The 24,063-nt window shown below is 39.9% G+C and overlaps 2 protein-coding genes across 3 annotated transcripts; both read left to right on the top strand.

The window, feature by feature from the left end:
• Positions 1-6,564: 6,564 nt before the first annotated feature.
• On the top strand, positions 6,565-14,620 carry rpusd1 (RNA pseudouridine synthase domain containing 1). Of its 2 annotated transcripts, none has more exons than XM_039825812.1 (6): positions 6,565-6,673; positions 10,030-10,253; positions 10,342-10,465; positions 10,600-10,702; positions 11,284-11,385; positions 12,936-14,620. In XM_039825812.1, the coding sequence occupies exons 2-6, from the start codon at positions 10,063-10,065 to the stop codon at positions 13,346-13,348; spliced, it is 933 nt and encodes a 310-aa protein (XP_039681746.1). In that variant the 5' UTR covers positions 6,565-6,673; positions 10,030-10,062; the 3' UTR covers positions 13,349-14,620. The 2 variants fall into 2 exon arrangements, with proteins under 2 accessions (XP_039681746.1, XP_039681745.1); XM_039825811.1 differs by having other exon boundaries at positions 6,574-6,746.
• Positions 14,621-16,599: 1,979 nt separating this feature from the next.
• On the top strand, positions 16,600-22,614 carry slc25a17 (solute carrier family 25 member 17). Its single transcript, XM_039826238.1, has 9 exons — positions 16,600-16,822; positions 17,236-17,296; positions 17,373-17,439; positions 17,632-17,783; positions 18,179-18,295; positions 18,472-18,620; positions 19,976-20,071; positions 20,303-20,388; positions 22,270-22,614. The coding sequence occupies exons 1-9, from the start codon at positions 16,766-16,768 to the stop codon at positions 22,421-22,423; spliced, it is 939 nt and encodes a 312-aa protein (XP_039682172.1). The 5' UTR covers positions 16,600-16,765; the 3' UTR covers positions 22,424-22,614.
• The last annotated feature ends 1,449 nt before the right edge of the window (positions 22,615-24,063 follow it).

The raw sequence follows: 24,063 nt of genomic DNA, 5'->3' as shown, positions 1-24,063 counted from the left end.
TAAGATGTCTTTTTTTTTAAATATTAGTCCTGCATGCACATAAAGCAATAGTAGCGTGTATTCACTTTCTTGCCACTTGTTGGATGAGATCATCGTTTGTAAGTTGAATATAGCTATGTTAGCTTAGTTAGCACTGTTAGTTAGGGTACTTAGTTAGCATAAAGGAAAGAAAGGGAAACAGCTAGTCTGGCTCTCTCCAAGGGGGTAAGCCACTCCCCGGAACTCATAGCTCCTATGGCGCCATTTTGATGCTACCAAGCCATCACCTCCCGTTAGCATCCCATTGACTGCCATTTTGACAGTCAATAACTTTACATCTGAAGCGTTTAAAGACTCTATTTGTCCATTGTTTATTTCTAAAGAAACACGACATTGTATAAAAGGCTCCATTACCTTGTACCTCACGTTATGGCTCCGTAGCAGACGCTTTTATAAAAGTAGGCTAACGATTGTGTCATCACCACGCGACTTACTGTCGCATAGTAGAGGAATTACCGTATAGTACAGGAGAAGCTCGCAGGCAGTTTCGACTTACATTAGCTGTTTAAGTTTAATTACTAATGTTAACTAGCATGCTAGTGATCAGTAATTAGCCTGTGCCCATGTTATCTCCTTACATATACCTACGCTCTCCATCTCTGCAAGATTGGGAATGATTGAGATTTCTCTCGGCACAGATACCAGAAGACTTCCAACTTTCAGACACGTTGCTCACGTCACATCTACGTCGTCTCTCTCAGTTGGAGGCTGCTCAGTAACGCTCAGCCATCACAGGAAAAGTGCTTCTAATATCCTTCACTGGTCTCCGTCCAGAGCAATGGGATCTGTTGGTCCAGTTTATATACTTTCTATGGCTCTCTCTGAAGGAAACAAAATCCACCTACCAGCATCTCTAAAGCTTAGCTAATTTGCCATTTTGCTCTTATGGAGAGATTATGCTGCAGGATTTCAGGAAGATACTGCTCCCAGCAGTGTTGTAGCCATTGACTGTAAAATTAATTATTTTATTAATATTTGTATTCATTTTAATATTAAAAGTTGTAGCTAGTGCTTGAAGACCGGTCTCAAGACCACTTTTTGAAGGCCTCGTCTCATCTTGGAATCTACCACATTTTTACTCGGTCTCGGCTGAAGAGGACTCTGGTTTTTATTTTAAGACCGGTCAAGTTTAAAGTTATGAGGATTATGATGAATGCCCTGTGAATAGTAACCAACAAAAAACTTTTTCTGTTTTTCCAGATTAGAGCAATAGCCCCTCCAAATGTCTGTGCACGTCCCTGGCCGTGGTCTTGGTCTTGGTCTTGTCTCGGTCTCAACCACTCAAAGTCTTGGTCTTGTCTCAGTCTCGATACACTCTGGTCTTGGTAATGACTTGGTCTTGGTTTAGGGGGTCTTGGCTAAAACACTGGCTCCCAGTCAAGAAATAGCCTGGCACATAACCCCTCGTAAAAATGGTGAACTGTTGTTTTTACACTTCGGTTTTGTACAGATTAAACAAGGAAGACATCCAATGTTCATTGGTGAGCTTTACATGTGCTGACAGGTGGATTTTGTTACTTTTGAACAGAGCTAGGCTAGCTGTTTCCATCTTTATGCTAAGCTAACCCGCTACTGGCAGTAGCTTCATATTTATCATCCAGACATGACAATATCAGTCTCCTCAACTAACAAAATGTTACAAATGAAAACAAAGTGTATTCCCCAAAATGTCAAAATTTTCCTTTTAAAATTTTTCACAGGGAATTTCAGCTTTCCATTAACTAATTGATTAAAATGACACTTAATGAAGTAGTCCACTTAATAGATATTTTATGAACATATATTTTACTATAACACATGATTCAGTTGGTTTAAAACATGACCACATAATGCTGTAAATACATTATTTAAGTAAAATGTTACACATAAATGTCCTTGGTGACTATTTTTAACATGCTTCATGCCATTTTTTTGGGATCTGGCAATCAAGAAATGTACATGAGATGGTTTTTTAAATCCTTTGCCAAATGTAAAGAAAACAACACCCCACTTTAAACTAAATAAATAAAATGAATACTGTAAAACGTTTTTTCTCATTGTCTGAAACACGGTGGTGTTAGTGATTCTGTGACCAGTTTAATGACTCACTGTGTATTCGTAGTCCACAGTCAAATAACACTAAAGGCAAGGGTGTAACTTTGGTTTGAAGAGGGGGGGGGAGGAGAGGGACACAAAACAGTGGGTGTGGGGGTAGTCCGCCAAATAAATGTTTTCGATGTGAATCCCATTACCTGCATTTCTACATACATTTCTACAGACTATGATGATGCAAAATCCAGGAAATAATTCAGTTGATCATAATGACAAATTCTTCCAGAAAGAATAATACTAAACTATGTAAAAGAAGAAGATGTATTACTTTCTTTGTTGTTTAAATTAGGGGACGATCACTGAGATGTTTAAATAAAATAATATCAAATGAATTTGAAAGTGTGTGTGTGTGTGGGGACACAAACGGTATTTTGAAAAGTGGGGGTGACATGTCCCCCCTGTCCACAGTAGAAATTACGCCCTAGACTAAAGGTATTATCATTATAGAATCAAAGTTACCCAACACACTTATTCTCACTTGGTTTTCAATTCAAATTAAGGGAGTTTGTGAAAAGTTCGAAATGTTTAGGTGATACAAAGAGATTAATTCATCACTCAGCAAAATAACTATACAAGGAAAATAACTGATACGAGAAAAAAACAAAAAGCAAAATCCTGCTAGTATTAGCCCCCATAGGTTTTGTCCTTTGATGCCATTCAGTCACTTGCAGCTCATGAAGAGTAGTCGAAAATGCTTTGATGTATGAGGATGGGTTTGGGAGCCCAGGTAATCCAAAGTGCCCTCTGAATCAGGTAGTTTTGCAGATCAATTCAATCTGCTTTGAATTGTCAGTTGTCCTACAGGACAGCAAAACAATACTTGAGAGCAAGGTAATCCACACAGTCTAGCCAAGGGCAGGGACTTTGACCGCTCTGATGTCACATGTCCATTGATAAAGCTCTTTGTCTATCTGTCAGTGTTTCCATCTGTTCTACGCATCTGTGAGCCAGTCCTCTTTGCCGGGCGTGGTCCCTGCAGTGGTTGTGTTGTTGCTGCTGAGCGCCTGCTCCAGCAAGGCTCGCTGGGCGGTAGCTGGCAAGTAGAGGAAGGCATAGAGCAGCGCCAGCAGCAGCAGAGCCAGCAGCAGAGGAAGGCCCCAGTCTGATGTCATTATAGGCTCGTTACAGCGAGCCTGCAGGAATGACTTATTCTCCATCGTGTGCAGACAGGGCTGAATGTGGCAAGGTGAAAGAGAAATGTCTAAGAAAAGTTAGAAAATACAGAAAGCCAGACGAGCTTGTCTTGTAAACGCACACTTGCAGTGATCAGCTCAGCTCCTGTTTTCCTCCTCAAAATGGGAAGAAAACACTCTCCAGACACGCAAGTACTCACACCTGTAGAGGAAACTAGTTTCAGAAAAGACCTGAGCTGGTATTTTAGGCAAGTTTAGTGGTCTGGTTCCAGTTCCGCACCAAGCTTTTAAACTCCTCAAAAGATCCAAAGATTATAAAGGGTAAATCCTAGAAAGTCACCTTGGACAACATGGAGTCAGCAAAATCCAGAGAAATACAACATCCAGGCCAGTAATCATTCACAAAGCCCAAAACAAAAGATGAAACACTGACATTTGGCAATATTTCCAGGTAATTGTTGCAATTAACAGTAATAGTTAAAAGAGCAAGAGAATATCCAGTTTTGGATCAAGGGAAAATAATAGATCCTTGTTGTTGAAAGAGATCTTCATGGATGTCTTGAACGTCTGTCAGCGAAGCATCTCTCTTCTTTGTCTTCTCTGTTATCTGACTGAATCGTTCTATTTGATTTCCACTGAATCTGCGTAGTGCCACCTTCATCTCCTTGTGTGCGTGTGTGTGTGTGTGTGTGTGTGTGTGTGAGATGTTGTCATAGTGCATGCAGGTAAACATGCCAATCTGCCACTCGTTACGTAACAATAACCAGAAACCCAACAGACACAATGCCATCTTTGAATCCTATTCAGTAAAACCTGTCTCATTTACACACACACACACACACACACACACACACACACACACACACACACACACACACACACACACACACACACACACACACACACATACATACACACACACACACAGTGGGAGGCAGATTAGGTTATGAAATTCCAATTATATAATAATTCTTTATCTTCTAAAGCAGCTAAAAACAGCATGTTTAAGGCACAGTATGTTCTAAACAATCAGAAATGTACTAATAATTTGTTAAATTACTTCTTATGAGGTCATAGCGTGACAGAATTAGTGTGGAGAAATTTGTATTTGGAACATGCTGAAAATATGGATGCACAGCATGGAAGATGATTATGCTGCAGGAATGGTTTGTGAAGTTTCTATTGACATTTCAATATTGTTCTTTTTTTTTTGCCTTGAATGAACCTGTAGATTCTGTAGACAACTGCATTGATAGCTGTGAAAATTAAAAAACTATGTGAGCACTGACTGACCCAGTTTGTGCATAAGTCATGTGCATAATTCAACATTTTAATAAGGTCTGAGTTAAAAATTCTTTAAAATATATATATATATATATATTTTTTAAAGAAATAGTGCAGCTGAAATAGCTGAAAATATTTGGCATACTGGAGAAGTGATGTCAGTGAAGAACCATGAAACTGAGTTGACGTAAACATAGCAGAATGTTATCATCATTTACTGGTCAAACCTTTCCAGGCTGCTACATCTTCTATATGACAACAATTCATCAATATAAGGTATATTCAACTGAAAACACAACAGCATTTCCATTATCTCAATTACCACATGCTCTCAATGCTGGATGGAGTGCGTCATCAGAGCCGGTGACCCCCCCAGATAAAAATGTCAAGGAGAGGTTGAGGTGAGGGATTATGGACGCCATGAATAAACACCTGGAACAGTGTCTACTGACAGAGCAAAAACAGAAGGAATAAATGCAATCCCATGTCAAGATGATGGACTCCTACATTTGGATAGTAATGTGGCCATTAAAAATTTATTTTAGTAAGATGTTTAGGAGAGGAGATACAAGTACAATAATCTGCTTAATTGTATGGGATATCAAGATGAACACATTCACAATTAATGCCGGTGAGTTAGCACAATACCAGGGCCCTGCAACTGCATGGGGTATCACAATGCAATGCAGACAAAATAATGTTGTAACACCTGTACTTTTTCTGCAACAACATTTAAAAAGGTAGTCCACTTCACCTAACCTCCATGTCCTTGGACAAGGGGAGGAAACCAGAACATATAAAGCAGTTCCAGTCTGGGGGCTCCTGAGGGGTCACAGTGTAGTTAAAGGGACAATATATAATTCATTTAAACAAAGTATAGTGTATTGTTCTTTGTTAGCCTTATTCCAATCTTTTATCCAAGTGAAACAATCTGAGAGGGTGGAACTGCCCATAACACATTGACATACAGTATCTCACAAAAGTGATTGGCATGGGGTACTTTCCATAAAATCATCTCTCAATGCAAATCAAACCAGCTATTAGGCTAACCGACATAAAACCATACCAATCTCTAGGTATGGTGAAGGGCTATTTTAATTCCAGATGCCAAGGGAACTTTATCAGGATGCATAGTATCCTGGGTCCATAAAATAACTGCCCTTTAAAAATTAAAATCTGCCTGCCTCTATGGGAATTTAACATAGGGGTGTACTCACTGTTGTTGCCAGCGGTTTAGACATTAATGGCTGTGTGTTGAATTATTTTGAGGGGACAGCACATTTACACTGCTATACAAGCTGTACACTTGTAGCAAAAGTGTAATTTCTTCAGTGTTGTCCCATTAAAAGATATAATGAAATATTTACTAAAATGTGAGAGGTGTACTCACTTTTGTGAGATAGCTACTGTATGTCATTCTAAGTGATTATGGGGTCAATTGTTAGGGAACTACTGAAGTAGAGGAAACTTACAAGCACAAACTGACCACAGAAAGCAGGACCGTCTTTTTTCATATGACGGAGCTAAGCATATGAGGACAAATAATGGAGATGTTTATTTCGTTATTTTCGTGGTCTATTACCAAGAAGCAGATTTACTGGATTACTGAATGATTTTTTAGATCAAAACCCGCAAATCCCCGCAAATCTGTAACATTGACTGATGATGTTTTACTCAACAAAGTTATACAATACTGTAACTCAATAATTCAACTTCTGGAATAGACACCAACTAGGACACAGAACCACCACCAAAACTTCACACAGATAAGTAGCCTACAGTGTGATCTAATAATCTACAAAATAACTCAAGAAATGAGTGTTATCAATTACTTTTGCAGTATCTTAGACAAATATGACTGAGAAGATCTACGTGTATTTATTTATCATTATTGTAAATAAACAGTAGATATTGTGATCCACACTCCATACCAGTTGGTGGCGTTAATGCACTAAATCGTTGTTTGCCAACCGCCAATAACCTCAAAGAAGAAGAAGAAGGAAGAAGAAGAAGCAGCAGCAGAAGAAGAAGAAGAAGACGACGAAGAGGCAAGAGGCTCCGCAGCGCAGCCCTCTGCCCAATCAGCGGTTTTGTTTACATTTGTGTTTCCTGTACGCTTATATTCGGTATGTTCTACTGTCTATGGGTATGTTGACAAAAAAAATAATACCACATATTAGTCTTGGCTGGTTGTTCGAGGTAAGTTTTTGAGACAGACGCACTACTATGACGCTAACATGTAACGCTATAGCTAGTTATCTTATGGGCTACTAGTGGCTACTAGCAAACCAACAGTGCTTGTAACCAGTGCATAAGTTGCTGCTACCTAACCAAAATGTTGTTTTCCCGACTAATTGAAGAACTGGTAGCTGGGGTGGTGGTCGCTACAGGGTATTAGTTAATATTAACAGTCTATGGTATTAGCGCTTTATGGCAAAAGTCACTTATTATTAGACATATTAGACTACCTAACCTCAGGCACAAGACAGGCTACTACCAGCTAACGTTGCCTGTTCCTCTCCCAGTCTTTACCATGTTAATGTTTTGCAGCACTGTGGTTAAGACACTTAAACAAACTTAGTTTGACAGTGTTTTGTTGTCAGTTATCAGAGCTGTTGCCAGTTTTTTTCAACCCCATCCCATTCACTGCGTGATTCCACTAGTGGAAACTAAGTTCATTTACACAAGTACTATACTAACGTTATCAATTTAAAGACTTGCACATTATTAGAGCGTTTACATTTTATGCTTCTTTATACTTCTATTCTACATGTCAGAGGGGAGTATTGTAGGTTTTACTCTAGCTACATTTGTTTAAACCTCCTTACTCTGCATATCAAAATGTAACATTATTAGTTTAAAAAATATGACACATTGTGACAGAGTAACATATCTATAACAGGATATGAAGTAATTCAACTTAGCTTTATGTCTACTAGCTACAACATGAAATGCTGCCTTCACATTAAAGGTCCCATGACATGATGCTCTTTGGATGCTTTTATATAGGCCTTAGTGGTCCCCTAATACTGTATCTCAAGTCTCTTTTATATAGACCTTAGTGGTCCCCTAATACTGTATCTGAAGTCTCTTTTATATAGGCCTTAGTGGTCCCCTAATACTGTATCTGAAGTCTCTTTTATATAGACCTTAGTGGTCCCCTAATACTGTATCTGAAGTCTCTTTTATATAGGCCTTAGTGGTCCCCTAATACTGTATCTGAAGTCTCTTTTATATAGACCTTAGTGGTCCCCTAATACTGTATCTGAAGTCTCTTTTATATAGACCTTAGTGGTCCCCTAATACTGTATCTGAAGTCTCTTTTATATAGGCCTTAGTGGTCCCCTAATACTGTATCTGAAGTCTCTTTCCCAAAATTCAGCCTTGGTGCAGAATTACAGCCACTAGAGCCAGTCCCACAAAGAGCTTTCCTTAGGATGTGCCATTTCTGTGTCTGTAGCTATTGAGGAGGAGAGGGGGGGGGGGGCAAGGTGGAGGGTGGGGGTGTGGCCTTGACCAACTGCCACTTTGCTCGTTTGAAAGCCATGATGTCTCTTTCTCATGGGTGGGCCAAATTCTCTGGGCAGGCAAAGCAGAGAAAGGGGAGGTAACCTTGCTCCTTATGACCTCATAAGGAGAAGATTCCAAATCGGCCCATCTGAGCTTTCATTTTCTCAAAGGCAGAGCAGAGGCCCGTTCCAGAAAGCAGGTTAGTGAAAACTCTGAGTTGGTTAACCCTGAGATGAGGGAAACTCTGGGTTATCTGTTTCAGAAAGAGAGGTAACTTCACCTCAGAGTCAGTTACTATGGTAACTGAGCCTGTGAACCTAACCTGGTCGGGAGCAGGTTTTCTTCAAGAAACTGAGAAAAAAAACTCTCTGAGAGGGAGGAGAAACTCATTTCCTCATTCATTCATTCAGTCTGTATCAGGTGCATTTTAATGCACTTTGTTATCTGCATTGAAGTTAAAATAATTTTTTTTTTTTTCAAAAAATTTTTTTTTTTTATAAAAATTTTTTTTTAAACATGTCATGTCCTTATGTCGACGATCCCGTTGATGAAAAAGCTGTATTAATTCACAGAGAGTTTACGTCGGTATTGAGTCCCGACTATAGATGTATTTTCATTTCCACATAACCGATTTGAGAGGTATTTTTTATCACAGTCCATTAGATATGTAGATGCCTTATCCGTCCTCATATCACTAACATCAACCATCGTGGACAGGCTTTAACATCCCAGCAGATTCTTTGTGTCGCATTACGTTTTTTGCAAACGGCAGTTTTCTTTATAACAGTGTAGTGGATCGTACTGTAATAGTAAAGCCACTGTATGTAGAGCCGTCAGAATGGTGGTGATGGCGCAGTGGATATGACACATGCCTTTGGTGCGGGAGATCCAGGTTTGATTCCCACTGCGATACATCAACCAATGTGTTCCTGAGCAAGACACTTAACCCCTAGTTGCGTGCGACCTCTGACATATATAGCAATTGTAAGTCGCTTTGGATAAAAGCGTCAGCTAAATGACATGTAATGTAATGTAATAAAAAGTGTGACTAGCTCTGAAACGTTTTTTTAAACGTTTTTGTAGTGTTCCCTGGACACAAACCAGTGAGAGCCATTAAAAAGAAATAAATGATTATACATTATAGTTCTGTTAATGATATGGTGCTGCAGCCTCAGAATGGGATTAGTAGCCTATAGTTTACTTTTTTGCCCGCAGGATTGCACCTAAATGAAATTATAGGTGTAATACAATTCCAGTTTTCACTAGTAATATTATAAGTTAACTGTGATTCAATATGAAATTAATACACTGTTAATGCGTACGCATTGACTCAAGCAGAAATTTTCTCCCACACCAATTCTCTCTCTTTTGCAGCAGCAGCCGCTGTATTGCTTTTTAACGAAATGAACTTTCAAACTCGCTGTTTGTGCGCATGAGTATTTCCCTTTTTATAGTGGTTGTGCATGTGCGTAACCCTGAATGAACCTACTCTGAGTTGATTGAACCAACTCATATCAGCTGTTCGGGAACCGAAAACTCAGAGTTTCCCATCTCAGGGTAAATCAACTCATAGATCAGGGTTAGACTCAGAGTTTGTTAAACCTCCTTCCTGGAACAGACCCCAGGATACCCAGGGCTCAGTTTACACCTATCGCCATTTTTAGCCACTGGGGGACCATAGGCAGGCTGGGGGAACTCATATTAAAGTTAAAAAACCTCATAAAGTGACATTTTCATGCCATGGGACCTTTAAGACATCAGTAATAGTAATGCAATATATATCAGATTGAAAGAGAATATTCTCCATAATAAACAAATGTACTTGTTTTCCCCCCAAGTGCATTTTGATGATAATATTTTTTTACTTTTAATAGTAGAGTAGGGTTTTTGAATACTAATTGCACCACTGTCTGATTCGGTTCTAATGCAAATTACACAGTAAAATATCAAGACAACCACCTTCTCTCTGCAGGGCTGAGCGAGTTGTGTCAGTTAAACGCTGCACATGATGACCTCAGAGTCTGCCAGCCTGGAGAGCCTGCGCGTGCTGTTTCAGAGCGATGACTACATCGTGGTGGACAAGCACTGGGACATCCGCATCGACAGCAAGATGTGGTACGAGAAGCACACCGTGCAGGCGCAACTTCGGCACCACTTCCCACAGCTGGCAGACCCTAGCACCTACTATGGATTCAGGTCGGAATCGCACTATTATACTAACTACATCACATACATCACGTTCATAAAGAGTGATAGTCTCATCATGTTTCTCTCCCCTCAACAGGTTCTGTCATCAGTTGGATTTCTCCACGAGTGGGGCTCTTTGTGTCGCCCTCAATAAGGCTGCTGCCGGCCGGGCTTACCGCTGCTTCAAGGACCGCACCGTCACCAAAGCCTACCTCGCCGTGGTACGGAACACAAACACAGTTGACACACGTGCACACGACAGAGTTAACATATACAGTGTCTGTGGGTCTGTCTTTTTCTCTTTTGTTTGAGAATAAAAAAGGAAATAATGTATGTGAATTGTTTTGCTTCTTAGGTACGTGGCTTGGTAGAAAAAGAGACACAAACTTTGGACTTCTCCATTGGCAAGAACTCCTCAGAGGGAAAAACACACATGATGTGTATTGAGGGAACAGAAGGTGTGTGTGTGTGTGTGTGTGTGTGTGTGTGTGTGTGTGTGTGTGTGTGTGTGTGTGTGTGTGTGTGTGTGTGTGTGTGTGTGTGTGTGTGTGTGTGTGTGTGTGTGTGTGTGTGTGTGTGTGTGTGTGTGTGTGTGTGTGTGAATATGTTTTTCAATTTTAAATTCTGACTGTGTGTGTGTGTGTGTGTGTGTGTGTGTGAAAATGTTTTTCAATTTTAAATTCTGACTGTGTGTGTGTGTTTGCGTGCGTGTGCGTGAAAATGTTTTTCAATTTTAAATTCTGACTGTGTGTGTGTGTTTGCGTGCGTGAAAATGTTTTTCAATTTTAAATTCTGACTGTGTGTGCGTGTTTGCGTGCGTGTGAAATGTTTTTCAATTTTAAATTCTGACTGGAACTTTGTCCACACAGTACATATAAAGTAACAACATAGAGTTAAAAACCAAAAAATATACAGTTCAAGATGATTAGCAGTGATGGAAATGAATTGTTGAATACTTGATGATGCAGGCTTGGAATAATTGAACTATTTACTTTCTTTACTTGCTGATCTCCACCCCCCCCAATCCTTGTCCCATCAGGTTGTGAGAACCCCAAGCCTTGCCAAACTGAGCTGATGGTTTTGGAGTATGGGTTGTATGATGGAGACCCTGTCACCAAGGTGCTACTGCAGCCACTCACTGGTAACAAAACTCATTACTTCTTTTCATATAAGTGAAATTACACGTCTTTCTTTCACCTTATTTAGAAGAAAATCTTAAAAGTTTGTATTTTCCCGGAAAAAGTTTTTAAGTTGAAAGATCGCAAATGAAGACCAGTGAATAGTCAAACACTGGAATATACAGTATAACAGACGTGCTGCTCGATTGGGAAGCAGTAGCACTTGTGCGTAACCTGACTCCACCAGATGGATTGCTTCGCATTTGTTCGGCATATCCATCTGGGAACTTTCCGTTGGAGAACTTTTGGGAAGGGGCGAAAATACTGGTTAGCTGATTGGATAAACCATCTGTCTATTGTAGTGGAAGTTTCCTTTGCAGCAGGGGTAGAGGTTTTCAGAGTTTTAGAAAATTTAAACAAATAAGACAGACTGACACTAAAACCAAGTTGGGTTTTTGTATTTCATGAAAGATATATTTGCAAATATAGAAGCAACATGGTTTCACAAAAGGCCGCAGCCCAGTGTGGAGTCAGTTTCTCAAATGAGTGGACAAGAACACTAGGCTTATATGCATCTTCAGAGTGACAGCACACACGCACTTGGATTATTATGACGCTACAATTCTTACAGGCAATCTGATACACATGCAGACATCTCGGAGCCATTTCGCCTCCTCCTCCCTGTACGACTTTCACCCCCCCGAGTTACATCTTAACTGGCATGGGAAAACTAGAGATAGTTTTAGGGTGACCTTGTAGCACCTATCTGTTCAGACAAACAGTGCTCACATTATGTTCCAGACTGGACGTCTCAGCAGTTAAGCAGAAACTGAGATAAACTGTCTTTCAATAATGTGAGAGAATTAAAGTAGAAATAAAACATAAAAATATAAGGAATTATGCTTAAATGTAAATTTTCCCATTACACTATCACTACCTATGTTGCAAAAACATCTTTTCCTCCGAGAAAAGATGCCATTTTTTGCTCTTCTTTCAATGAAGGAATACTTTCTAATTCGGATAAAACTTGCGCGATAGCTACGCTCATCTCATCCGTGGAAGCCGTCATGTTGTTTAGACTGAACAGTCGCTTCTCGTTGCGTCACACCTAAACCCGCCTCAAAACCAACGCTGATTGGTCGGTCGTTTGGCAAACAGCTCCAAATTTTCTCTATCTCAAGATGCCAGACTGATCTGCAAGTGGAAAACTGGAGCTCGTGAGATCAGGACGGCCTCACGAGGCTAACTTGTGCGTAGAGTGTCAAACACATGGCATTTCTGGAATTTTAAGCTCATGTTGCGTAGAAAGACATTCAGCATATTGCTGGTGTTCCTACCCTTACTTGAAATGATAATTTTACAGACATTCATCATTACTGTTGTCCTCTTTCTTTTTGAAATAAAGCCACACTTTTGACTGTTTCTTTCTCTCTGCCATGACTCCTTCTTGCAAGTTTCCAGCAGCGTAGATGCATAACTTTGACGTCATTGTTTTGCAACGCTCAACTGTCAGATAAACATGCTGACATTGATAAAAGAAATTGATAAGCTCCCCACCCCCCTTTTCCCCCAGGCCGAACCCACCAGTTAAGGGTGCACTGCAGCGCAATAGGCCACCCTATCGTTGGGGACTTTACTTACAGCTTGGGAGCGGACGACTCAACCTACCGCATGATGCTGCACGCCCACCTCCTCCACATTCCCCTGGAACCTGAGCCCCTGCTCGTCTCTGCTGGAGACCCCTTTCTCCCCGCGGTGGATCCCAAGTGGCTCCCACAGCGCTCATTACGGACACTGACGGCCACTGTGGAGGCGCTGCTGGAGCACAGGGTGGAGGAAAACAGGAAGATAAAAGAGGAGAAGAGAGAGAGGGCGAGAAGGGAGGAGGAGAAGAGGAAAGGACGCAGGGAACAGAGGATTGAGCAGGAGAGTGAGGAGCAGAGGATGCAGTGTCAGCAGTGGCTGAGTGAATGGGCTGGAGACTGATGTATTATTTTAATTTATTTAAGTTGTTTACTAAGCAAGGCCACGTTGAGCATGCATGCTCCATCTCACTGACCACTCACGTTTGCTTTGAAATGGCATACATGGAAGTGAGCCAGTACCTTAATTCCCTCACAGTTACAAACATTATGCTAGAAAAAAAACAGTGTGAGCATGTGTGCTGCTGCTTTCTCAAATAATTCAACCAGAGGCACTGAGCAGTTCCACCGCAGTAGCTGAGAAATAAGTGCTTTGCTCAAGTTTATGTTGACATGTGAGGGGTTGGGTTGATGCCTTAAATTTATTGTAAATACACATCCCCCCCTGCCCTCTTAAGAATTTAAATTGGTGACTTTGTCACACGTCTGTGCTGTCTATGGTCAGATGAACATACAATATGTAATTTTCTGCCACTAGGGGATATCAATCAAAAAATAACAAAAGACGGCGCAACGTTGTCATTGCAGTCAGTTTCTCCCGGTTAGGAATTCTTCTTTTCAAAACAAATGGACCCGGTGATTTAAACCGGTAAAACACTGCATAAAGCAGTTTCAAATTAAAAATCAATCAATCAAATCTCTGATGCAGTTTGGCTCGTCAGCGGAGAACTGCCACAGTTTGCTCAGCTTGTTTCTGTGATAACTTAAGATCCAGGGTTAGCTATAGGTATAGTCCGATGACTAAAATTCTTCATCCAGTTAAAATATATAGTTAAAAAACGACCAAGATCTAGTGGCTTAAAACTGGATAAAAAGTAAATTTATTACCGCTTTTGGCAGACAACCACAATGCTGATGCATGCCCAAAGGGGATATGACGCTATTGACAGGCGACTGCGTCCAAATGACACGCACCGTGTACTTGATTGAAACTACAGATCTCTGGGTTTGAATATTGTTGGAAACATTTTGGGTAATGTAAGTACACAACTTGACAAATATACAACATAGGTCTAGTCATTTTTAGACATTTTAATGCGGTCATTCTAGCTATTATATTTTTAACTCTGATTGCGGACCCTCTGCAGCAGCAAATGTTTTTTGTCCATGTCCAAATGCTGTAAGTTCATGTGTGTTACATACATGCGCTGCAACCTGTAACATACATGGAATCTACCCTGGATGTTTCTGTGCCTTTTGTTGTTTGTTGATTGCGTTACAGTGTTAATTCAAACTGTTTACCTTTTTAAAATGTCAATGTAACAACAAATGTCTACAATGTACTATTACTTTGTTCAGTACTAATATAAAAGCTAAATAAATGGTTGAATAATAATTAACCCCCTCTCTTAAATATTACTATTTCATCCACTTGGACTGAATATCCTTTGGAGTACAAATTATGCTGCCTAAATATGGTTGTAGAGCCCTGAGGCACACAGCCCCTGCTACCTGTTGCTGCACATAGCTCACAATTATTCCAGTGGCACACCTGTGCCGCTTCAATCCTGCATTACAAGTTGACGTCGCCTTGTTCTGTTGCAGCACCATGAGACAACTATTGTGGTAATTGAATCTGACAGACGTGTTGACATCACACAGAAAACAAGACTGAACAGCGCATCTCTCTGCTTCTAAAATAAGTAAAGTCTCTACACTGCATTGATCTGGAAATATTGAACATGACATAAAATGTGTAGTTTGCTGTTGAGACTGTTGGCCTCAGGGCAGGGCCGGATTGGGACTCATTTTCAGCCCTGGATTTTCATGCCTTAGACCGGCCCACTTTACTTCACGAATGACTATATTAAAAAAATGTAATCAAAACCTTATAGGTCTGCAATAGCGCCCTGTCCTCTACATCCTTGTAATTCGGTGTATTTTGTAAAATATCACTATTTCCAAGTTGCTTCACAATGTAGATTTATTAGAAAAGTTAACATCTTAACAACAACCCAATGATGTTGAACAATATCAGAATCTGTTTCTGTGCAAATAAGTAATCACAGATTAAATAAAGAACAAGATACATTGTATTGCACTTTCTAATGACATCTATTTTTTCCTTTGAATATTTCATACAACTTTCATAATGGGTCACAAGTAATATTTGGGCATAAAAAGTGATTATATTGTAGCTAATCTGATCATGTTTGCTTGTTCACACACTGTGATACAACAGCTTACAGTAGATGTGCCATCCACACTGACAGCAGCTATCCCTAATGCACACTACTGGCTCTGCTTCTGACACTAAATCACATTTTATAAATTGTCATAATTCTTAGCAAAAATCTCTCCTTTTTACAAAGCTTTCTGATCAAGTCAAGTCAGTGTCATTATGGTAATGCCGAATTATCTGGCATCATTAATTATCCCAGGGCATTTTTCATATAGAGCAGGTCAACACCACACTCTTATTAATTCTTATAATACTCAGTCAATGATCAACCCTACCTGCCCAAACTGGAGTTCTGGGCTCATATAGCTGCTGCTTGGTAACCTTACTTCATTGTCACTGTTGTTCCCCAACGTTCCCTAAACGTTCTGTGTTAGTGGGGTAGCAGCAAACTGGACTAGTAGGCCTACTAGCTGCTGCTGCGGAGCTACAAGAACAAGTTTGATAGACGCTGGTTTGCAGGCACTTCTCCTAACTAACTCAGCTTACCCGTCTCAACGTCTTCATTTGGCGTTTTGCTAAAAATAGAAAAAGTTCATCTGGCCGCGTCACTTTCTAGAGCTCTCCTTTTTTTAAATTGACGCCTTTTCAGTGCCGTTTTGCGCTTTCTACTACCCGTTTAAAACAGCTTTTTTTTGCTCGCGGTGGCAATTTTTTTTTTAGCAAGGTGCTGCCGGAGGACTCCGAACATAAATAGGTCATCATTCACCAGGCTGCACTCTGCGAGTGCGGCTGCATGAATGAAGAGAACGGTGGGCTGCAAGAAAAAATAAATACTGTAAATACAAAAAGTGGGCTGCGAGTGCAGGCAGCATAGGGACAGCATCCATAATATTCAACTATGATTTCAACCCAGTGCCATACCTGAACACCGGCCCTCCAACCAAACAACCAGACCGGCCCACCGGGAATTCTCCCGGTGCTCCCGATTAGCCAATCCGGGCCTGCCTCAGGGGGTTAATAATACATATACTTGTTAATGCTTTATGTCACCCAACTTCTATTAGGACATTGTTACTGAATTTCTGCTTGGGTTGATCCTGCAAATATTCCTAAAAGTTAAAATAACAATGACTGGAAGATATTTGAACTAACCCCATGGAGTAGCGAGAACTACATTACCCATAATGCCCGGTGCTCTGTAGAAAAACGTCTGCAGGTCAGCCACAAGGAAGCGTAGCGTTAAAGACAGAGTGAGGGCAGAACAGCTGTTTTATTTTACAAACCGGAGTTTAAAAAAAGTGCTCTTTGGGTTTTTTTAGGCGTGCAAAAGGTTGGAAGCATAAAATAACCTCGTTCAAAATGAGCTTCTCGGTTTTCTCGTATGAGAGTTTGGTTCATGCTGTATCAGGAGCAGTGGTAAGTTAGCTTTAACGTACGTTACTTTCACTATTAATGTAAGTGATTGTGTAATGGCAATGGCTATAGCTATATAGTTAGTGTTCGTACACTTAAATCTTCCACACAAAACTCCATTGAAAGTGTAACGTGTTCTCATGTTTTAGACCTGATAGCGACATACCACTATAAATAAACAATATTTTTAAATCTTGAAACGTTTAGACAAACATTTCCATTCGGCAATATATGGCAATACATTTAACGAATTGAATAGTGTTTTATGATAATTCAGAAAATACAGTACATTCGATGTTAGTGCGTGTTTTGTGCTATACATACTTAAATTATTAGATTTCTCAATGGAGTCTGGTGTAAGATTTCTTCCATATTGAATTGTCTCTTCCCTGAAAACTGATTGTAGCCTGTTTCAGGGAAGTGTGACTGCCATGACAGTGTTCTTCCCTCTTGATACTGCCAGACTGAGGCTACAGGGTAAGACATTTGCATTTAATATAGTTGTTAATGTAATGTAGTTACTCAAACCTAGTTGTCTTTTGTTTGTGTTCAGTGGATGAAAATAGGAAGGCCCAATCAACTCCAGCCATTCTGGCAGAAATTGTCAAAGAGGAAGGACTGTGAGTAAAAATGTTATAAGACCTGATTTGATGTAGTTGCTCGCCAGTAAATTCTTGATTCTAGCTCAGTTCAGATATGTAAAAATATACGAACACAAACACACATCACAAGCACCTCTCACATTTCCAGCTGACTCGAAAAAGGTGCAAAGAAAAGCAATAGTAGGACATGTTCCTGTGCTTGCTCTGCAGACTAGCTCCATACAGAGGCTGGTTCCCGGTCATTTGCAGCCTGTGCTGCTCCAACTTTGTCTACTTCTACTGCTTCCACGGCCTCAAGGCTAGCTGGCTGAAGGGAAAGCAGTCGGCTCCAAGCACTGACTTAATCATAGGCATTGTTGCAGGTAAGAGGGTCATGTTCATCATTATTTTTATCTTTATTTTGACTATTATTGCCACTGTTCATCACACCCCCAACCGGCACCGTCAGACACCGCCTACCAAGAGCCTGGGTCTGTCTGAGGTTTCTTCCTAAAAGGGAGTTTTTCCTCGCCACTGTCACACTAAATGCTTGCTCTTACTGGGATAGTTGGGTCTTTGTAAATTATAGAGTGTGGTCTAGACCTACTCTATCTGTAAAGTGTCTTGAGATAATTCTTGTTATGATTTGATACTATAAATAAAATTGAATTGAATCATAAAAGCCTTGTTTTAGTGACTCAGGACAAGAAAGTCCATCCAATTTCAGATTTGAGTCCACATCCATTTCTTGATGACTTTATTTTCATCTTGTCTCTAGGTGTTGTTAACGTACTGCTGACCACTCCTTTGTGGGTGGTCAACACCAGGCTGAAGCTTCAGGGTTCCAAGTTTCGCAATGCAGACATACGGCCCACCAACTACTCTGGCATTCTGGGTAAATGGTTAACGTCTGATAATGCTTATATGTTCTTATAATATACTCTCATTCAGTATTAATCACCACATACAGTACTTAACATTTAGTGCCATACCTGGATGCTTTTTGATTAAGACCTCTCTTTCTGTATTTTGTTTATGTATTAATGGTTGATTTGCCCTTGTTTTTCGCAGATGCATTTGCGCAGATCATCCGTCGCGAGGGTGGAGGAGCACTGTGGAACGGGACCTTAACGTCCCTGCTGCTGGTGCTGAACCCCGCCATCCAGTTCATGATTTACGAAGCCCTGAAGAGGCAGCTGAGGAGAGGAGTTCCCAGGGAGGTGAGAGAGATGAGGAGCAATTTAGGAGAAAGATCAGTGCTGAAATCAGAGCTGTACTTTAAAAAGATCAGAGATATATGAGGAACAAAGTTGGACAATTTGAATTGAAGATGTTTTTTAATTATCCATCGCATAATTTTTATAAGAGATTTTACATTTTTGTTGTTTAATAACAACTTATTTGCATTGGCATTTCATTTTCTTTTGAGTGCATCGTCGAGCACAGCTTTAAATTAATAAAAAAAAATCTATATAGAATAACAATACAATTTTCTTGCACAAACACAATAACAAAAATATTGTTGGCAGTGATCCCTCAAATGTTATGAAAGAGCAGTGACATTTTTTTTTACAATTATGATAAAAATGTCAGTAACAGTATATAGAATGAGAGCATGTTTTGAACATTACTGGAAAATGAAACATAAAATATAAAACTATTTATAAAGCCCAAAATATGTTTACAAAAGGATTAGAATATTCAAAAATACACTGTCGCTGAATACCCTGAATATAATTTGTTATAATAATAATAATAATAATAATAATAATAATAATAATAATAATACAGTAATATTACAGGTAAACAGAAGTGCCATATCATGGTAATAAAGTAAATATGCACACATATGCACTTGTAATTAACCCATGGAAAAGTGAAGGAGGGAAGTTTCGCCAGGTCATCCATCTTCTGGATGAGTAGGCACTCGATATGCAGTAATTCTGGTCACATGATTTTTGTGTGCCTTCAGCAGAGGCGAGAGACTGTCGAATCAGATGCTTAGGCTGAACTTGTGTGCTGTGGCAAGCCAGGGGACTTGGAGACCAGATTCACAATAGAAATAGGATACTCAGAGACAGTTAGCTTTAACCATAAAATGTCTTTTTAATAAATAATTCGAAGGGTAGTGGGTCAAACTTTACCTTAGGATTCTTCCCGTTCCGGAGTCCGTTGGCCTTCTCGTAGTCTTCCCTTAAAACAGCCTGTCCTGTGGGGGTTTTGAGCCGAGAGAGAGGTCAGTCCATTTTCCCGGCCGATGTCTCCTTCCCAGGCGCTTGATGAAAAGCCACAGCGGTGTTGCCTGCTTGGTTCTTTGTTCCCAACTCGTTCTTCCTGCGCGGGCTTGAGCTGGCTCAGTTAATGCCTTCCCTGATTTACTGATGGGCTGCAGGTGTGACCAGTGCTATGTGCCTAGTGGCTGCAGCACTTGCACTCACTCACCCACCTCACCAGTTAGTGTGGACATTTAAACCCTGTAAATCCTCTAGACAAGCATACTCCTCAGACCTTTTTGACTACCACTATTATGAAAAATTGCACAAAATCGTGACAAGTTTTCTTCGTTCCCCCCAAGCTGTCATCTGTTGAGGTCTTCATCATCGGCGCTGTTGCCAAAGCTGTTGCCACCACTGTTACCTACCCACTGCAGACTATACAGTCCATTCTCAGGGTAGGTTTTGTGTGTACAGTATGTCTAAAGCCTGGGGGTTTTGTTTACACATGCAAAATGAGATACCTGGTTGATGTAAATGTATAATTAAAACCCTCCTCACAGAGTTTTCTCATTTTTCTACATATAAATCCATCAGAATAGTTGATAAGGCTATAATCACACATACACATTCTACACATTGGAGCTTTAAGACCACATATATTTGCTTTTGTTTTTAAATCACTACAGTTTGGTCAGTTCAACGAGTCAACGGACGAGTCAAAACTACTGTCCAGTCTAAGGACTATCAAGTGCCTATTGGTCAACAGAGTGAGGTGGGTATGCACGCACGCAAATTACATTACATGTCATTTAAACAACGCTTTTATCCAAAGTGACCTACAGTTGCGATGTTTTCATGCTAATTAAATGTGTCTGTAGCTTGAAACTAGCTACCACAAACTGGGGCTTAGCTGCTAACGCTAGCTTTCGGGGCACAGGGTAAATCACTATTTCTACACCACTAACAAGGCTCAAAATAGCACCACACTTAAACGGTAGCATAATGAGGGTCCCTACATGTAAACCGAAGCATTGAGAACTCTGTAAGTGTACAGACAGTTTATTACAAAGATAGATTATAAAGACAGTAGCGTTAATGTTTACATGCAGCGGCCATCTTGGATAACAGTCATGACCAGTTGAACAACGAACGCCGTGCAACCAGTAACCAGTAATATAGCTCAAACACAGCATTCGTGATTCGACCGCTCATGACTGTTATCCAAGACACATTCGATTAGCATGAAAACAGATCCCAGAGAGTGTTCAACTCGGTACACATGTGTTATTAACCCCTAGGTTCATTTTGTGCCGGAATTGTCCTTTAAGTGTCTTGCTCAGGGACACATTGGTTGATGTATCGCAGTGGGAATCAAACCCAGAACCCCCACACCTAAGGAATGTGTCATATCCACTGCGCCATTACCACCCACGCACGCACACACACAAATTACATGTTAAGGTTTTCATAAGGTTGCAGATTTAATTTTGTCCATGCTTATGGCTCAATTTAAGTTCCTTTTATTTAGATAAAGTTTAATGCAAAGATGAAGCATACATTTGACTTGGAGCACTTGTGACAGTTGAATTACCAGGAATTCATTATAAAATGCTATCTATAAGATTGCATCTTATAGATTGCATTTCATAATACATTTCTCGGATGACAACGAACAAATGAAACCATTCATTTTCTACCATTCATAGCTGAGTATATCTCTCGATTTCAAACAGTCCAAATGACACAGTAACATAGAACATGTTTTGTCAGCATGACTTGAAAAGAATATGCCATGACGCCATGAGGACCTAGAGAGCAGCCTTTATTCATCTGACCTACAACTTGCTATTAGGGTCTTTATTTGAAAGGCTGCACCACATGTTATCATATGCAAGTAAACAATGCCTGAAAACATGGTCTCCTAATCACTTGCAAATAACTGGACAGTCATTTGTTTGCTGCAGTCTTAAAGGGTAACTCCCGTTTGTTTTCAACCTGGAGTGTGGACCCTATTTTCCTATGTTTTTGTGTCTAAGTGACTGATGGGAACAACAATCTTTGAAATTGGTCCAGTATTAAGCAAGATCGCTGCAGTCGGCAGCGGCGAAACAAGCTACAACGTAAGTTAATAGGGCAATTGTCCCGCTTGCATTTACCTTCACAAAAGTGCTTGTTTTGCTGCCGACAGGCTCAGATTAATATTCACAGTGTCTGACAACATTATGGAAAGGATTTCTAAGGAGGTCGACCTTTCTGTTAAAGAGTTTAAACATAAAAGCATCCTCAAAATTGCGTTAGCTAAATCCACCAGAATCCATGTAAATAAAAAGTAATTTTGCCGCTGCCGACTGCAGCGATCTTGCTTAATACTGGACCAATGTCAAAGATTGTTGTTCCCATCAGTGACTTAGACACAAAAACATAGGAAAATAGGGTCCAGGTTGAAAAAAAAACAGGAGTTACACTTTAACATATGTTTTTTTAACCATTTGATTAATAATTATGTCCATAATAATGCAGCTCTTTCTCTGGCTTTTGTGTATGCAGAATGATATATGCAAAACACATTCTGCATGTTAATAAGACTTCTACTCTTTGACATGTTCATAATTAAAAGGTTTCTTTCTGTTTTTATCCTGGTTTCCTTCTATAGGAAGTATGGCATGTTGGGTCTTTTTAAAGGCCTGGAGGCCAAGCTGCTGCAGACGGTGCTGACTGCTGCACTCATGTTCCTTCTCTATGAGAAGATTGCCAGCTGCACCTTCAGAGTCATGGGACTGAGCAGCAACCACCACAAGAAACGATAGCTAGCTTCACAACCATGGATGCTTGTCCACATTTAAAGCACTGACTGACTGTAGTGATCACTGTTACAGACCCCCTGATGGGGACTTAAACTTCAAGGAAATACTGTCGCTTTCTTAAAAACAGTGAATCTTTAATGGTGACCTTATCCTACAAATACTCTACCAATAAAACACTACACAATTTAAGTAGACCTCTCCCTCTAATTCTACTGATTTTGCTTGTCTTTAAAACCTTGAGCTGCAGCTGAGAAGTCCATCTGCATGTGAGATGACTCTCCAACTCTGGTCCCTGGGCTCCTTCCTCTACAGTTGGTCAAGGACAGGTTAGAACAGACCAGCTCAATCTTCTCCTGTCTGCCTGCGTTCTGCCTCAAAACAGCTTGGAGAGACAGGACTAAGTTACTGCATCACTTCCTTACCTTTTTTCTTCCATGCACCAGCACAGTGAATGGCTCCTATCGCCAACATGACATCACCGGGCTCTGAACAGAAACAAGAGAGTCATTACTGGAAGGAGTAAAGTGAGTTTCATTAGAACAGAAATTAAACCAAATCAAAGCTGCAGCTCCTGCAGAGCCTTTCACCAGTCTGACAGAGTCTGGAGAGAATTTAGATTTTAAATAGTAGATATTTCATTTTTATTCCTTTTATGTCTTTATTATTTGTACATCGACACATGTCTAAAAATAATTTGCCTCTCTGCCTGTCCTAAGATTTCCAATATCTGACCGAAAACCTTAACATAAACTGGGGGCAGGGAGTTGAAAAGATGAGGGAATTTTTTATGCTAATGAAAAATGCTATTGAGTTGCATTACGGGAATTGTAGGATCCAGCATTTTCGAAGCTGATGATCATTTTGTGATTCTTCATTTTTATTTATGTTCTCTGTTGACCTGTTCCTTCAGGAGAGTGAATTATAAAATAAACATGCAAACACGGATTATTCAGGGGCTTCAGTTTAGAATCATTTGACCGAAGATAAGATGAAAACATGAATACGCAGAACACAAGGTCAACAGACAGATTTATATAGAGTTGACCAAGGGGATTTCTTACAGTATGCTAATTTAGTTAGAGAAACAATGAACCTGGAGGAAACTTAAATTGAAACTAAATTGAATACACAACTTCAGTAAAAAAAATATAACTTTCTTCAGCAATTTTCTTAACACTTACAAATCAATGGAAATTTATTCAAGAGATTTAAGATCTTGAATCTCTTTACAATGGCATCTATTGATGCCAGAAAGAAAAGAAAAAGGTCCCGTGGCAGCATTTATGAAACCACAAACAGTTTTAACTTAAAAAAAAACTGGATTACATTTTATTGATAATACCTGTTTATTGTTACTGAGGCTATGTTTTGAATGCAGGAGTCAAATGAATGAAACACATGAAAACCTGGTAAGATATGAAATTATGTGACCAAAAAAAAGATTTAATCTGTTTATTGAAATAACAATGGGCAACTTTGAAGCTGTAACATTTGTAAAATAAGAAAACTATCTCATGAACAAGCAAGATGCTTCATTGGAAAGAAAATGTTCACATAAAGAAGGTATGAAATAAAGCAAAAATAAAATGTATTATTTTTCAGTTTTGCAAATGTGTTCAGCTGACTTGGGTCTCTGTCCTGCT

The sequence above is a fragment of the Perca fluviatilis genome, chromosome 15 (assembly GCF_010015445.1).
Source record: "Perca fluviatilis chromosome 15, GENO_Pfluv_1.0, whole genome shotgun sequence".
In the NCBI taxonomy this organism is placed as follows: Eukaryota; Metazoa; Chordata; class Actinopteri; order Perciformes; family Percidae; genus Perca; species Perca fluviatilis.
The sequence above is the reverse complement of the archived record's forward strand: the minus strand, read 5'-3'. Positions and strand labels throughout refer to the sequence as shown.